This window comes from Pongo abelii, chromosome 13, assembly GCF_028885655.2.
Source record: "Pongo abelii isolate AG06213 chromosome 13, NHGRI_mPonAbe1-v2.0_pri, whole genome shotgun sequence".
In the NCBI taxonomy this organism is placed as follows: Eukaryota; Metazoa; Chordata; class Mammalia; order Primates; family Hominidae; genus Pongo; species Pongo abelii.
Genome location: NC_071998.2, coordinates 118,936,909 through 118,953,131, shown reverse-complemented (window position 1 = coordinate 118,953,131; position 16,223 = coordinate 118,936,909). Strand labels below are relative to the sequence as shown.

The window sequence follows — 16,223 nt, the reverse complement described above, 5'->3', positions numbered from 1 at the left end:
ACAGTGAGCTAGGATTGCTCCACTGCATTGCAGCCTGGGTGACAGAGCAAGACTCTAACTCACAAGAAAAAAATAAATAAATAAAATAAAGTGAAAGAGACGGGTGGATGTTGAAAAGAAAAAAGTTAAAGATCAGGGCAGGTGCTGCGGCGTGTGCCTATAATCCCAGCACTTTGAGAGGCTGAGGTGGGAATGCTGCTTGAGCTTGGAAATTCAAGACCATCCTGGGTGACATGGTGAAACCCCATCTATACAAAAAATACAAAAATACAAAAAAAAAAAAGAAAAATCCGCCAGGCACGGTGATGCATGCCTGTGGTCCCAACTACTTGGGAGGCTGAGGTGGGAGCATGGCTTGAGCCTGGGAGGTTGAGGCTGCAGTGAGCCAAGGTTATGCTACTGCACTCCAACCTGAGCAACAGAGAGAGACTCCATCTCAAAAAAAAAAAAAAAAAAAGGTCAGGCACGGTGGCTCTCATGCCTGTGATCTCAGCACTTTGGGAGGCCGAGGTGGATGGATTGCTTGAGCCCAAGAGTCCAAAACCAGCCTGGACAACATGTATTTTCTCTACAGAAAATACAAAAATCAGCCAGGTGTGGTTGCACACACCTGTAGTCCCAGCTAGAATTGCTTGAGCCCAGGAGATCAAAGCTGCAGTGAGCTGTGATTGTGCCACTCCACTCCAGCCTGGGAGACAGAGCCAGACCTTATCTCCCACCACCACCCCGCCCTCCAAAACAAACAAAAAAGAAAAAAGACATGGAAAAAGGTAGGTAAACCTCATACTTGCTGAAAGGAAAACAGAGTCTCAGTCACCTCACTCTAACTTTAGCTCTTGCAACAGCCTCACAGAGAAGCAACTAATTGAGGCAATTAAAGAGGATCATACTAGGGATTCCCAAAGCACTTCCTGTACAGGTGAGAGCACAGGACTAGGGCTCAAAATTTATGGCTGTTACATTGTCAGTGATAACTATAAAATTTGGCCTGACCACTCCACTAAAGATATTTCATTAGCTGTCAAGCACCTGTTTGTCTCAGAGGTGCTGTGCGCCAAAAAAGCCAGAGGGAAAACCTTCCACTGCACGTTCAATAAGCCCTTCTTGGATACTAGAGGCAGATACGTGCTCTCTTACATTTGATGATGATGCCTGAGTCCCAAACCACCTCTTAGGGAAATTTTGCCACAATTTAAACTACTTATCACCAGTTATGAGAGTGACATCCATTTCAAAACAAAGGACTATATTTAGAAGTAAATGGCAATAGCCAGGCACGGTGGCACACAAATATAGTCCCAGCTACTCAGGGGGCTTGAGCCCAGAAGGTTGAGGCTGCAGTGAGCTCAGTGATCACTACAGTGATCGTGCCACTGTACTCCAGCCTGGGTGACAGACTGAGACCTTGTCTCTAAAATAACAAAATAATAATTTTTTAAGAAAAGAAATGGCAAAAATATTGGATATTAAAAACTATGAAGCAGGACTGGGTGCAGTGGCTCACGCCTTAATCCCAGCACTTTGGGAGACCGAGGCGGGTGGATCACTTGAGGTCAGGAGTTCGAGACTAGCCTGGCCAACATGGTGAAACCCTGTCTCTACCAAAAATACAAAAAATAGCCAGGCATGGTGGTGCATGCCTGCAATCCCAGCTACTCGGGAGGCTGAGGCAAGAGAATCACTTGAACTTGGAAGGTGGATTTGCAGTGAGCTAAGATCACGCCACTGCACTCCAGCCTGGGCAACAGAGAGAGACTCTGTCTGAAAAATAAATAAATAAAAATAAAAATAAAAACTATGGAGCAGGGGAAAAAAACCTATGGGATTCAACCAAAGCTGTACTCAGATGAAAATTCATATCTTAGATGCTTTTAGTAGAAAACAAAGAAAAATTAATAAATTATCCCAGCATTTTACTCAATAAATTAGAATAGCTACACACAATATAGAAGAAACTGATTTTGGTGGGGTGCGGTGGCTAATGTCTGTAATCCCAGCACTTTGGGAAGCTGAGGCAGGCGGATCACAAGGTCAGGAAATCGAGACTATCCTGGCTAACATGATGAAACCCCATCTCTACTAAAAATACAAAAAATTAGCCGGGTGTTGTGGCACGTGCCTATAGTCCCAGCTACTCTGGAGGCTGAGGCAGGAGAATCGCTTGAACCTGGGAGGCAGAGGTTGCAGTGAGCCAAGACTGCGCCATTGCATTCCAGCCTGGGAGACAGAGCGAGGCTCTGTCTCAAAAAAAAAAAAAAAAAAAAAAAGTAATTTTTTTTTAAAGGAAAGTAAAATAAATAAGTTTCCAGCAAGTATTTCCATGAAAATAATACACAAACAGGATAGAATGAGAAAGGGGATCACAACTACAGTTGTAGAATATATATTTGTTTGTTTGTTTGTTTTGTTTGTTTTTTTGAGACAGTCTCGCTCTGTCGTCCAGGCTGGAGTGTAGTGGCGTCATCTCAGCCCACTGCAACCTCCGCTTCCCAAGTTCAAGTGATTCTCCTGCCTCAGCCTCCCGAGTAGCTGGGATTACAGGCGCTCACCACCATGTCGGGCTAATTTTTGTATTTTTAATAGAGACGGGGTTTCACCATGTTGGTCAGGCTGGTCTCAAACTCCTGACCTCGTGATCTGCCCGCCTCAGCCTCCCAAAGTGCTGAGATTACAAGTGTGAGCCACCCTGTCTGGCCTATGTCTTTTTAGATAATTCATTTAAAATTTAAAAATCACTATTGTTGAGTGGTCCGATTGTGTCTTTGTTTCCAGTTTATTAATTAAAAGTGTTATACTTTTGGAACGTCTGTTTTTTAAAAGGATTCTAATATAGCTTGCTCATCCTGGGAATGTCCCCATTCTTCAAGATCTGGTTAATACTGTTTTTCCCAACAAGATATTTTTCTCTTTCCTATCTGGAATAGAAATTTCTCCTTTAGGCCGGCTGCAGTGGCTGACGCCTGTAATCCCAGCACTTCGGGAGGCCGAGGCAGGCGGATCATCTGAGGTCAGGAGTTTGAGTCCAGCCTGGCCAACATGGGGAAACCCCGTCTCTACTAAAAATACAAAAATAAGCCGGGCATGATGACACGTGTCTGTAATCCCAGGTACTTGGGAGGCTGAGGCAGGAGAATTGCTTGAACCTGAGAGGCGGAGGTTGCAGTGAGCCAAGATCATGCCACTGCACTCCAGCCTGGGTGATAGAGCAAGACTCTGCCTCAAAAAAAAAAAAATCAAATCAAATCAATTTCTCTTTTAACTCTTTTGACGCCACTCAGTTTTTGTTGTTGTTGTTGTTGTTATTGTTGAGGCGGAGTCTCGCTCGCTGCCCAGGCTGAAGTGCAGTGGCGTGATCTCGACTCACTGCAAGCTCCGCCTCCCAGGTTCCCGCCATTCTCCTGCCTCAGCCTCCCGAGTAGCTGGGACTACAGGTGCCCACGACCACGCCCGGCTAATTTCGTTTTGTATTTTTAGTAGAGACGGGGTTTCACTGTGTTAGCCGGGATGGTCTCGATCTCCTGACCTCGTGATCCGCCCGCCTCGGCCTCCCAAAGTGCTGGGATTACAGGCGTGAGCCACCTGCACCCGGCCTCAGTTCTTTATTATGGCACTTTCTGCATTCTGCATTAGGTTATCGGGGTTTTTTTTGGTTTTTGTGTTTTTTTAAGACAAAGTCTTGCTCTGTTTCCCAGGCTGGAGTGCAGTGGTGCGATCTCAGCTCATTGCAACCTCTGCCACCCGGGTTCAAGCAATTCTCGTGTCGCAGCCACCCGAGTAGCTGGGATTACAGGCATGTGCCACCATGCCCTGCACATTTTTGTATTTTTAGTAGAGACGGGGTTTTGCCATGTTGGCCAGGCTGGTCTTGAACTCCTGACGTCAAGTGATCCACTCACCTTGGCCTCCCAAAGTACTGGGATTACAAGCTTGAGCCACCATGCCCAGCCTGTTAGTTATTTGTTAAAAGTGTGTGTGTGTGTGTATGACAGGGTCTTGCTCTGTCGCCAAGGCTGGAGTGCAGTGGCACAACCTAGGCTCAAGCAACCTCCACTTCCCAGGCTCAAGCAATCCTCCCACCTCAGCCTCCCAAGTAGCTGGGACCGCAGGTGTGCACCACCATGCCTGGCTTATATATATATATATATATATATATATATATATTTTTTTTTTTTTTTTTTTTTTTTCGTAGAGATGGGGTTTTTCCATGTTGCCCAGGCTGGTCTCAAACTCCTGGACTCAGTCTGCCCACATTGGCCTCCCAAAGTGCTGGGATTACAGGCGTGAGCTACCACACCCGGTCAAAAGTTTTGCTTCCTTGTTAAATAATACGTCATAAGTTCTTTGAAGGCAGGGACCGTGTCCTCTTTCTTTTGCCATTCCCCATAGTGCCTAGAATAGATTGTTATAGATGGCAGGCAGGCAACAAATAGCTGTGGAATTAAATTGCATATGTATGGCATCTTCTCAGGTCCCAGACCATTACAGGTCTTTCTCAAATTTCTCAACATTATGTATTCTTGAACCCAAAGTTGATATCCTGGTGGTACACACCAGTTTGGCTGATACTAAAATAGTGAAAGTCTTCCATACTGGTTGGTATGTAGTTGCTGCCTTGAGCCCCTCATCTCCCTGCTGTGGGGTCCTTTTTCCTGGTACCTGTTGGCTATTCCCATAACTCAGCAGCCAAGAAAGCAATGCTGGCACAACCCAAGTCACCAAGGTTTTACTCCTGTGTAACAGCAACTCTGTTTGGATGAGTATTTTCTATTTTAAAATCACTTTTGCTCCTAGTTTAGTTTTTTGTTTGTTGTTGTTTTATTTTGTTTTTGAGACAGTCTTGCTCTGTCACTCAGGCTAGACTGCAGTGGTGCAATCTTGACTCCATGCAACCTCCGCCTCCCGGGTTCAAGTGACTCTCCTACCTCAGCCTCCTGAGTAGCTAGGACTACAGCCACATGCCACCATGCCCAGCTAATTTTTGTATTTTTAGTAGAGACAGGGTTTCATCATGGTGGCCCGGATGCTCTCCATCTCCTGACCTCAGATGATCAGCCTGTCTCGGCCTCCCAAAGTGCTGGGATTATAGGCATGAGCCACCGCACTCAGCCTCACCTTTGCTTTTATACCTATTCTACCTTCCTACATTGTTCCTAGGAAAATTGTTTTCTTTTTTCTTCCAAAACCACATTTAGGATATTTTCTTAAGATAATAGGCCAAGCGTAGTGTCTCACACCTGTAATCCCAGCAATTTGGGAGGCTGAGGCAGGAGGATCCCTTGAGCCCAGGAGTTTGAGACTAGCCTGGGCAACACATCGAGATCCCATCTCTAAAAAAAATATAAAAATTAGCCAGATGTGGTGGTGTGTGCCTATAGTCCCAGCTGCTTGAGAGGCTGAAATGGGAGGATCACCTGAACCTAGGAGGTTGAGGCTGCAGTGAGCCATAACTGTGCCACTGTACTCCAGTCTAGGTGACAGAGTGAGACTCTGTCTCAAAAAAAAAAAAAAAAATCCTAGTAAATCTGTTATCAGATAGGGATGATTTTTTTCCCCTAAACTGTCTCACAGTTGCATGGAGAAACTGTGACATGGACAGGTCACCCACAGAATTGTATTTAACTTTGAAGTAAAACAAATGCTCATATTTAAGCACCCTCCTCCCTGGAGACCCAGGCTGTGCAATTAAATATTGAAGTCCTCTGTCTCAATGTAAATGTTTTAAACTGACACTCTTTTAAAAGGACTTCCTTGATGATGTGCATTTAAGCGATACTCCAGGGAAAGTTCAGGACACAGGTGTCAACTGGGCTAATAGCTTACCTTTCAAGTTAGCTTGCTCTCTCTTTTTTTAAAAAAACATCTAAAAGCTACTATTCAGATGTAATTCACATAAGCTTTGCCATTTTGTGTTATTTACTTTTTTGAGACAGGGTCTCGCTCTGTCACTCAGGATGGAGTACAGTGGCATGATCTTGGCTCCCTGTAGCTGGTCAGAACACTTTCATCACCCGACAAGAAGGCCCGTACCTGCTAGCGATCCCTCCCCATTCTGCCCTCCCTCAGCCCCTGGCAACCACTAATCTACCTTCTGTCTCTGGGTTTGCCAACTCTGAACACTTCACATAAATGGGAGCATCCAGTAGGCGGCCTTTGTATCTGGCTTCTTTCACTAGCGTCATGTTTTCTTTCTTTCTTTCTTTCTTTTTTCTGAGACCCAGTCTTGCTCTTGTTGCCCACGCTGGAGTGCAATTGCACAACCTTGGCTCACTGCAACCTCCACCTCCTGGGTTCAAGCAATTCTCCTGCCTCAGCCTCTCGAGTAGCTGGGATTACAGGCACCCACCACTGCGCCCAGCTAATTTTTGTATTTTCAGTAGAGACAGGGTTTCGCCATGTTGGCCAGGCTGGTCTAGAACTCCTGACCTCAGGTGATCAACCTGCCTTGGCCTCCCAAAGTGCTGGGATTACAGGCAGGAGCCACCGCGCCCGGGCATCATCGTGTTTTCAAGGTTCATCTGTGTTGTAGCCTATGTCAGTGCTTCATTCCTTCTTTTGGCTGAGTAATATTTCATCGTATGAATAGGCCACATTTTGCTTATCTACTAATCACTTGATAGGCATTTGAGTTGTTTGGCTGTTATGAATAATGCTGCTGTGACATTTGTATATGAGTTTGGTGTGGATGTATACTGTCATTTCTTTTGATTGTATACACTGGAGTGGTATTGCTGAGTCAGATGGTAACTCTATGTGTAACTTTTTTTTTTTTGTGATGGAGTTTCGCTCTTGTTGCCCAGGCTGGAGTGCAATGGCATGATCTCCACTCACTGCAACCTCCAACTCCCAGGTTCAAGCGATTCTCCTGCCTCAGCCTCCCAAGTAACTGAGATTACAGGCATGCACCACCACGCCCGGCTAATATATTGTATTTTTAGTAGAGATGGGGTTTCTCCATGTTGGTCAGGTTGGTCTCAAACTCCTGACCTCAGGTGATTTGCCCGCCTCGGCCTCCCAAAGTGCTGGGATTACAGGCGTGGGCCACGGTGCCTGTCCCTCTATGTGTAACTTTTTGAGGCACTGCCAAATAGTTACCTCTTTTTTTTTTTTTTTGAGATGGAGTTTCTCTTTTGTCACCCAGGCTGGAGTGCAATGGCATGATCTCTGCTTACTGCAATCTCCCCCTCCTGGGTTCAAGCAATTCTCCTGCCTCAACCTCCCGAGTAGCTGGGATTACAGGTGTGTGCCACCATGCCTGGCTAATTTTTGTATTATTAGTAGAGACAGGGTTTCACCATGTCGGCCAGGCTGGTCTTGAACTCCTGACCTCAGGTGATCCACCTGCCTTGGCCTCCCAAAGTGCTGGGATTACAGGCATGAGCCACCACGCCCAGCCTAAAGTTACCTCTTTTTTTTTTTTTTTGGAAACAGAGTCTCACTCTGTCTCCTAGGCTGGAGTGCAGTAGGATGATCTTGGCTCACTGCAGCCTTGACTTCCTGGGCTCAAGCAATCCTCCTGAGTAGCTGGGACTACAGATGGGGGACACCATGCCTGGCTAATTTTTTTTTTTTTTTTTTTGAGACAGAGTCTCACTCTGTTGCCCAGGCTGGAGTGCAGTGGTACCATCTCGGCTCACTGCAACCTCTGCCTCCCGGGTTCAAGCAATTCTCCTGCCTCAGCCTCCCGAGTAGCTTGGATTACAGATGTGTGCCACCACACCCAGCTAATTTTTGTATTATTAGTAGAGACGGGGTTTCACCATGTCAGCCAGGCTGTTCTCAACTCCTGACCTCAGGTGATACACCCACCTCAGCCTCCCAAAGTGCTGGGATTACAGGCGTGAGCCACCGCACCCAGCCGGCTAATTTCTAAATTTTTTGTAGAGACAAGGTCTCACTATATTGCCCAGGCTGGTTTTGAACTCCTGGGCTCAAGTGAATCTCCCACCTTGGCCTCCCAAAGTGCTGGAATTATAGGTGTGAACCACTGTGCCTGGACTAAGTTATCTCTTTTTACAAGTCAAATTTCTCCTGTACTTAAGGTCAAGCAGGATTTGCAGTACATTAAATAATTAGTAGAGGGAAAGTGCAAGTTTCAGTGTCTTGTTGGCAGAGCTGTGACTTACCCAGTGTCACCCATGAGTCAGGGGCAGAGCCCGGAATAGAATCCGGAGGACCTGTCTGCCACTTGGATCCTGTACATTTTTGGAAAAATTTAGGGAAAAAATATTTTCAAGTATCAAAAACCAAGGAAGAGAGGTTAAGAATACAGGCTCTATGTAATCTTAGCACTTGGGAGGCTGAGATGGGAGGGTCACTTGAGCTCAGGAGTTCGAGACAAGCCTGGGCAACATAGTGAGTCCTCATCTCTACTAAAAATTTTTTTAAAAATTGGCCAGGTGCGGTGGCTCACGCCTGTAATCCCAGCACTTTTGGAGGCCAAGGCAGGCGGATCACGAGGTCAAGAGATCAAGACCATCCTGACCAACACGGTGACACTCCATCTCTACTAAAAATACAAAAAATTAGCTGGGCGTGGTGGCACATGCCTGTAGTCCCAGCTACTCACGAGGCTGAGGCAAGAGAATTGCTTGAACCCGGGAGGCGGAGGTTGCAATGAGCCAAGATCGCACCACTGCACTCTAGCCTGGTGACAGAGAGAGATTTCGTCTTAAAAAAAATTTTTTTTTAATTAACTGAGTGTGGTGGTACATGCCTGTAGTCCCAGCTACTTGGGATGCTGAGACAAGAGGATTACTTGAGCCCAGGAGGTTGAGGTTGCAGTGAGCTATGATTGCGCCGCTGTGCTCCAGCCTGGGCGACAGAGACCTGTCTCTGGGGAAAAAAAAAAAAAAAAAAGTACAGGCTCTGCAGCCTGTGAGCCAGAATCCAAATCTAAGAAGACAGGTGTTGAGGTTAAGACTGATGCTCCAGCCAAACTACCAGGGTCCAAATCCTGCATCTGCCTCTTCTCACCTGTGGGACCTAGAGCACATTCTTCACCTGACTTCAATGTTCTCATCCATAAAGTGCAGGGAATATACCTCTCTTACAGGGTAACTATAGACATTCAACAAGTTAGCATACACAAAGCACTTAGTGTTTAGCACTTGTTGATGTGATATAAATGTTAGTTATTAAAACATTATAACAACAGTGCTGGGGCGGTGGCTCACATCTGTAATTCCAGCACTTTGGGAGGCCAAGGTGGGTGGATCATTTGAGGTCAGGAGTTCAAGACCAGCCTCGCCAACACGGCGAAACCCCATCTAAAAAATATATATATATACAAAAATTAGCCAGGCGTGGTGGCACACGCCTGTAATCCCAGCTACTCGGGAGGCAGAGGCAGGAGAATCACTTGAACCCGGGAGGCGGAGGTTGCAGTGAGCCGAGATCGTGCCACTGCACTCCAGCCTGGGAGACAGAGCGAGACTCTGTCTCAAAATAATACATACATACATACACACATACAAACATTATAACAACAAATTGATAACCGTGTGGAATTATCCTAAACTCTCTCAGCCTCTGTTTCCTTAGAGTAAAAGAAGACTAATGAGAGTAACTCATGGGATCTTTGTGAGGATTAAATGACAACATACGACGTGCCTAGGACAGTGTCTGGCACCTAATAAGTGATCAATAGATTTAGTTTTTATTATTATAGTTTTATTTGAAGCAAAGCAATAATTTTTAGATTTAGATTCAAAGTTCAGACCAATTGATCATAATCTATAACCTGATAAATACTGAAGCCACTTCATAAGAGAGACTGAATTGACTTGGACAGTGCAACTTTCAACGCTTTGTCAGTGTATTTATTTGGGGGGGGTGTGGATTAGTGAGGGAGATTGAGGAAAAAGAGGAGCATCTGTCTTTCATAGACTGATTCTGACACCTCTGATCTCTCCTGCTTTCCACTTACAATTTGGCCCTAGAAGAGCTAAGTGGATGATGCCTGAACTCACCTCTCGGGCTGCTGAGTGCAGTGAGAGGGAAGAGGAGTCACAGTCCTTAGACAAAGGCTCCTTCTACTCATTTCATCCCCTGGCAGAGAAAAGCACGGGCCAGGGAACCTTAGAATTCAATCATCGGGGGAAAATGTTGGAGGGGTGGCTATAGAGGGGATGATGAGAAAATGTGTTTCTTGACCAGTGATTCAGAATTTTTATGACTAGCTTTGGCTAGTTACATTATTAGAAAGTATATGGTCTGAAGCAGAGCTTCTGCTTGCCTGGAACATTAGGATGTCCAACTTGTTCTAATACCAACCCATAATGAACCCAAATGGACAGGAACGTTTATAACTATTTTTGTCAGCAGCAGTTCTTCAGTCCCAGAGTCTGGGTCTTTTGTGTGTCTCCCTGGTGCTCCAGGATTGATGGCATTCCTCCTACCCACTCTTCTAGTGGGTTACACAGGGTATCGAGGGGCAAGGGGACTGGTCTAATGAAGAGCTCAGCCTTTTGGAGCCAGAGAAGCCTGAGTTTGAATTCCAGCCTTACCACTTGTGTGCACTGTTAAGTGACTTTATCTGTACCTGAATTTCCTCATCTCTAAAATGGGGATAGTTATATCTACTTAGGACATTTAGTGTTAAGAATAGCATATTTGGCTGGGCGCAGTGGCTCACGCACTCACGCCTGTAATCCCAGCACTTTGGGAGGCTGAGGCGGGCGGACTGCCTGAGCTCAGGAGTTCAAGACCAGTCTGGGCAACAAGGTGAAACCCCACCTCTACTAAAATACAAAAAATTAGCCGGGCGTGGCGACGTGCGCCTATAGTCCCAGCTACTCATGAGGCTGAGGCAGGAGAATTGCTTGAACCCGGCAGGCAGAGGTTGCAATGAGCCGAGATCACACCACTGCACTCCAGCCTGGGCGACAGAGTGAGACTCTGTCTCAAAAAAAAAAAGGAATAGTATATTTAAGTGACTAGGACAGTGCCTGGCACATCATAGGTTCTCAGTAGGTGGTCATTCTTATTATGATTAGAGCCTGGCACAAGCTGGGGAACTTGGTGATACCCAGCCAGAACCAGAGATGCATTCTCTGTTTTCCCGTTAATAAAAATATTTTTAAAACCTTTATTTTTTAAATTATAAAAGTAGAGCACACTATACATTTTAGAGAAGAAAATCAAATACAGAAGTGTGTAAAGTGAAGGCATCTGGTTGCTGGTCTTGCTCTCCTCCCTGCTTTCCTACTGTGTCCTAGCCCAGTTCTAGAGCTCTTGTTTTCATTCTGGGGTAAGAGAGCCCCCAGGATGGCCTCCAGTGGTCCCTGGTTCCTGGTATTCACATGCTTGTGTAGTCCCCTCCCACTTTGTGCCAGGGTTGGTCTGTGTGATGGATAGGATATGGTAAAAGTGATGATGGTCCTTCTAAATTAGGTTATAGAGACTGTGGTCTCCAGGTCTCCATCTCTTTTGGGTCGCTGGCTCTGGAGGAAACCAGCTGGCCATGCTGTGAGCTGCCCCAGGCGAAGACCCTGCAGCAAAGAACTGAGGTATCCGGCCAACAGCCTGCTGGATAACTGAGGCCCACTAACAACAGGAGTGCCATTGGAGGTGGATTCTTCAGCTCTGGTCTGGTCTTGAGATAGCTGCAGCCCATTGATGTAACCTCCTGAGGGGCCCTGAGCCACAACCTCCCAGCCAGGCTGCTCCCCTCCCAGATCCTGACCCTCAGGATGTCTGAGACAATAAATGTTCATTGTTTTAAGCTGCTAAGTTTTGGTGTAATTTGTTATGCAGCAATAGATAACTAACAGATGTCTTTTGTCTATTTTTTATTTAGTTTTTTTTAAAAAACAATTTAAGGAAGCTCTTTACAGATAGATAGATAAATAGATATTGGCCCTTTGTTATATGCTGCAGATACTTTTCAAGCTTATTTGTCTTTCAAATTGCTTTTTGGTGTTTTTACTGAATAGAAATATAGTCATATCTGTCAGTCTTTTCCTTAATGTTTTCTAATAATGTTTAGAAAGCTCCTGCACAATAATATAAGGAAAAGTACATCTGTTATTGTCTACTACCTTTATCATTTTATTTATTTAATCCCTATGGGACTTATTTTTGTGAACATGTGAAGTACAGAAGTAAATTTATTTTCCCCACCAAAATGTAGCCAACTGCCTGAATATCATATGTTGAGTTTTCTTTCCTTTCCTCACTGACTTAAAATGCCACCTTTGCCATATATGGGATTCTCATGTGGACCTACTCTAGACTTCTTGTTCTATGTCATTGATCTTTTCACTTTCCCTCTCATTTGGAAGTGCTACAATGTTTTGGTAATCATAGCTTTACAGTATGTTTTGAATCTGGTAGGTAAAAATTCCCTTTTTTTTTTTTTCAAAAATTTCTTAGCTCCTTTTAGCTTAGCCTTTACCATTCCAGATGAATGTTGGGACTTTTGTAGGAATTTTATTAAATGTATAGGTTAATTTAGCAAGAACTGATATTTTTTCATATTCTTCCATAAAGCAACATAGCATTCTTCTCCATTTATGAAGGTCTTGCTAACTTCCTATTAGACTTATTCCTAGAGTTTGTTGTGACAGCACTGTGCTAGACGCTAGTTCTTACCCCCAGCGAACTTATGGTCTTACAATTAGTACAAACAATTTATTAATTGCAATTGTGATAAGAATTACAAAGGAAAGTCCAGGGAACCGTGAGTACAGGGATGCCTGATGGGATTGGGGAGGTTAGAGGTTTCTCTACAGGGACATTTAAACCACTCCTTTTAGTTCTGGATTACTAGGAGTTTTTGTTCTGTTTTTAAAATCAGATTAACTTGTTTTTCAGTTTCTAACTGAGAAGATTATATAGTTTTAAAATTTTCATTTCTTAATGTCATTCTAATATTGAACTATTGTGTTTCTGAAATAAGCTCTACGTGGTCATTTCTTTTTTTTTTTTTTATGTATAATTAGGTTCTTTTTTTTTTTTTTTTGAGACAGAGTTTAGCTCTTGTCAACCAGGCTGGAGTGCAGTGGCGCAATCTCAGCTCACTGCAACCTCTGCCTCCCAGTTCAAGCAATTCTCCTACCTCAGCCTCTTTTAGAAAAAAGGGCAAAGCTAAAAACCCTATCCAAAATTAGAAGCCAGAATTAACCTGTGTTATTGACAAAGGATTTCAACATTTTTTTTTCTAAAATTTATACCTAATTGTTATAGGAATAGAAGTCTGTTCACATAATCACCTTTTTTTTTTTCTTTTTTCTTTTCTTTTCTTTTTTTTTTTTGAGATGGAGTCTTGCTCTGTCACCATGCTGGCATGCAATGGCACAATCTCGGCTCACTGCAACCTCTGCCTCCCAGGTTCAAGCAAGGGTTCAGCCTCCCGAGTAGCTGGGATTACAGGCACCCACCACCACACCCAGCTAATTTTTTTTATTTTTAGTGGAGACAGGGTTTCACCATGTTGGTCAGGCTGGTCTCGAACTCCTGACCTCAGGTGACCCGCCAGCCTTGGCCTCCCAAAGTCCTGAGATTACAGGCATGAGCCACTGCGCCTAGCCATACTCACCAATTTTATGTGAAATTGCTTTGTTATCTTTGTGTACAATGGGTTTGCTTTATTTCAGAAAGTAAATTCTGACCATGCTACATATTGATTTTTTTTTACCTTTATGCTTGCTTCTAATTAAAGGTGAGGGAGGAGGATTATGGAGCCACTTGCATAAACAAGGGTTCCGCCAAATGATGCAAAAACTTGATTTCTATAACACTTGAGGATTTTATCTTCAATGTGTAGTATTCAAATATACCATTTTATTTTACTTTTATATTTATAGAGATGAGGTCTCACTATGTTACCCAGGCTGATCTTGAATTCCTGGGCTTAAGCAATCCTCTCATTTCAGCCTCCCAAAGTACAAATGTAACATTTTAAAGAATACAACCTGTAACATTCTATTCTATATTTCACCCTTTAAAAGGATATTGGAAAGAAAAGATATATACAGAATAATGAAGAAAGTTATTTTTTACTAATGTTGCAAGGAAATGCCCACCAGGTTTTACAAAATTAACACTGATTGTGTCAAGTCACTTAACTGCTCCAAGTCTCCATTTCTTATTCGTGGGTAAAATGAGATGTTGACATTAGAGGATCCCTATGGGTCCTCCTAGCCCTAAACATCTCGAGTACAAGTATCAGAACGTGTACTGCATGGGTACAATGAAGGTGTTATGATGAGCACCTTTTAAAATTTTGTTTTATTTGGGGTTCAGTTTTTATAACAATTTTCTTCTGATGTAATAGGTGAGATAAGGTTTTACAACTAGATTCCTCAGTAGGAGTATTTCCTATATATCAATGAAAAGAATGGAGAGGGGAAATAAAACAGCTATGGTGCCCAACAAGAACACTACATGGCCAAAAGCATTCCACAGCGAGCGCGCACTATGATAGGAGAGAATCATTGGAAAGGAAACTAAATTTCCACCATTTTATTCTTTTTCCTTTCTTATCCTCTCCTACAGAGAAAAGCTCAGTTTTAATCTTCACTTAACCCCCAAACAGATAGCAAAAGCCACAGCAATCCTTACACATTTTTTTGTTATAAAGAAATGGCCAAAATATTGACAAGGCACTGTTTTTCCACACATATCACCAATCTTATTTAGCACTGTGGATGCCGTTTTGCAAATGTCACCCACCATCAGCCCTCGCTCCGCTGCGGCCGCCACTCACCGCCACCCATTTTTAAAAATCCATTCATGTGGTGCCTTTCATCCAAACCCATAAACAACCATTTCCTCCCTGCCACCGTGGTCTGAGCTCCTGAAGCGTTCGGCCACGGCAGGGCCAAGCCCCGCAAGCAGGGAGATTGCAGACTGCGGCGCTGGGCGGCGGACACCGAAGCTCTCCTCATCTCCCGAGTGATTTCAGGGGTTCAGGATCCTGATAAGTCCCCGCCCTGGAAGCCAAGCCCCGGGAAGGGGAGGAGTGAGGTGGCCCCGGCCCAGCAGAGCTCAGCCTCCGGAAAACAGGCGTCTCCTCCCCAGGCCGAGCCACTGCGCCTAGTCTCCCAGGTGGGTCTCGAAGCCAGGGACCGCGGCGCGGCCCGGGGCGGGGGAGGAGGACGCAGGCCAGGATCTCGCTCGTCACGACTCACCCAGGAGGGTGGGGAGGAGGAGGGACTGCAGGAAAAGGGAGCAGAGTCTGGGCGCTCAAGGAATAAAGACGAGGAAGGGGAGAGGGGATTGAGGGGAAGGTAACGGGGGTGAGGATGGGGGTGCGGGGGAGGGTGACGGGCTGCAGGGGGTAGAGGCGAGATGAAGGAGAGGGACGGGTGTTGGGGATGAAAGAGGGGGAAAGGGGGTGGGATGGGGGAGAGGCGGGATAGAGAGTGGGGTGAGGGAGGGGTGGGGGAAAGGGGAAGGATGGGGCGAGGGGAGAGAAATGGGGGTGAAGGGAAGAGAGGGAGGGAGGGATGGAGGGGAAGGAGGATGCAGGGAAAAGGGAAGACAGGGACCGCGAGGAAAGAGGATGGGGAGGGAGGAGCGCGGGCTCAGGGGGAGGGCTGGGGTGAAACGTGAGGTGAGGGAGGGCAGAGCGGGGGAAGCCTTCCTCTCGCGCGGGCGGCGCCTGAATAACGGGACCCCACGGACCAGGAGCCTCAGGCCAGGGGCGCAGGGCCGGCAGCCCGCTTGGAGGCCTGGGCGCTGCGGGCAGGGGCCGCGCGGGGCTCCTCGGGAGCCGCAGTCCCCGCCTGCTGGAAGGACCCCGGCTCCACTTACTCTCTCCGACCACAGCTTTGAGGCCAATGGGGGCCATGGCGCTGCGCGAGTCTCCCGGCTCCGATCTCCACCTCCCGCGACGCCTGCGGACCCCGCCGCCTCCTCAGGTGGGCGCGCTGGGCCGGCCGCAGCTCTCCACCCCGCAGCCGCGCTAGGGACCGACTGACGCGCGGACTGGGCGCGGGGGCGCGGCGCGAGCCAGAGCGAGGCTGCCCCGCCGCCGGCGCGCGCGGGGGCGGGGCCAGCCGGGGGCGGGGCCTCGCGCCGGCCGTTGGCGTCACCCACTCGCCTCCGCCAATCGCACTGCGGCCCGGAGGCTCAGCCCCGCCCCCCGAGATGCGGCTGGGCGCCAGGCGGCCGCCGGCTGGTGCGGAGCCGCGCCCTCCCCTTCACCTCACGAGCCGCGCGCGCCCGGGGCGCAGGGTACCTAGGCCTCTTCTTTCCACTCGGTGCTGGGACCCTGGCCA

The 16,223-nt window shown here is 46.4% G+C and overlaps 1 protein-coding gene across 1 annotated transcript in view; it reads right to left on the bottom strand.

Annotated features, from left to right (window-relative positions):
* The window catches only part of STXBP1 (syntaxin binding protein 1), a 78,950-nt gene extending 63,036 nt beyond the window's left edge, over positions 1–15,914 (bottom strand). Inside the window, 1 exon segment of the mRNA NM_001133100.1 lies at positions 15,757–15,914. Coding sequence (NP_001126572.1) covers positions 15,757–15,793 — 37 coding nt within the window. The 5' untranslated portion in view covers positions 15,794–15,914.
* Positions 15,915–16,223: the final 309 nt, after the last annotated feature.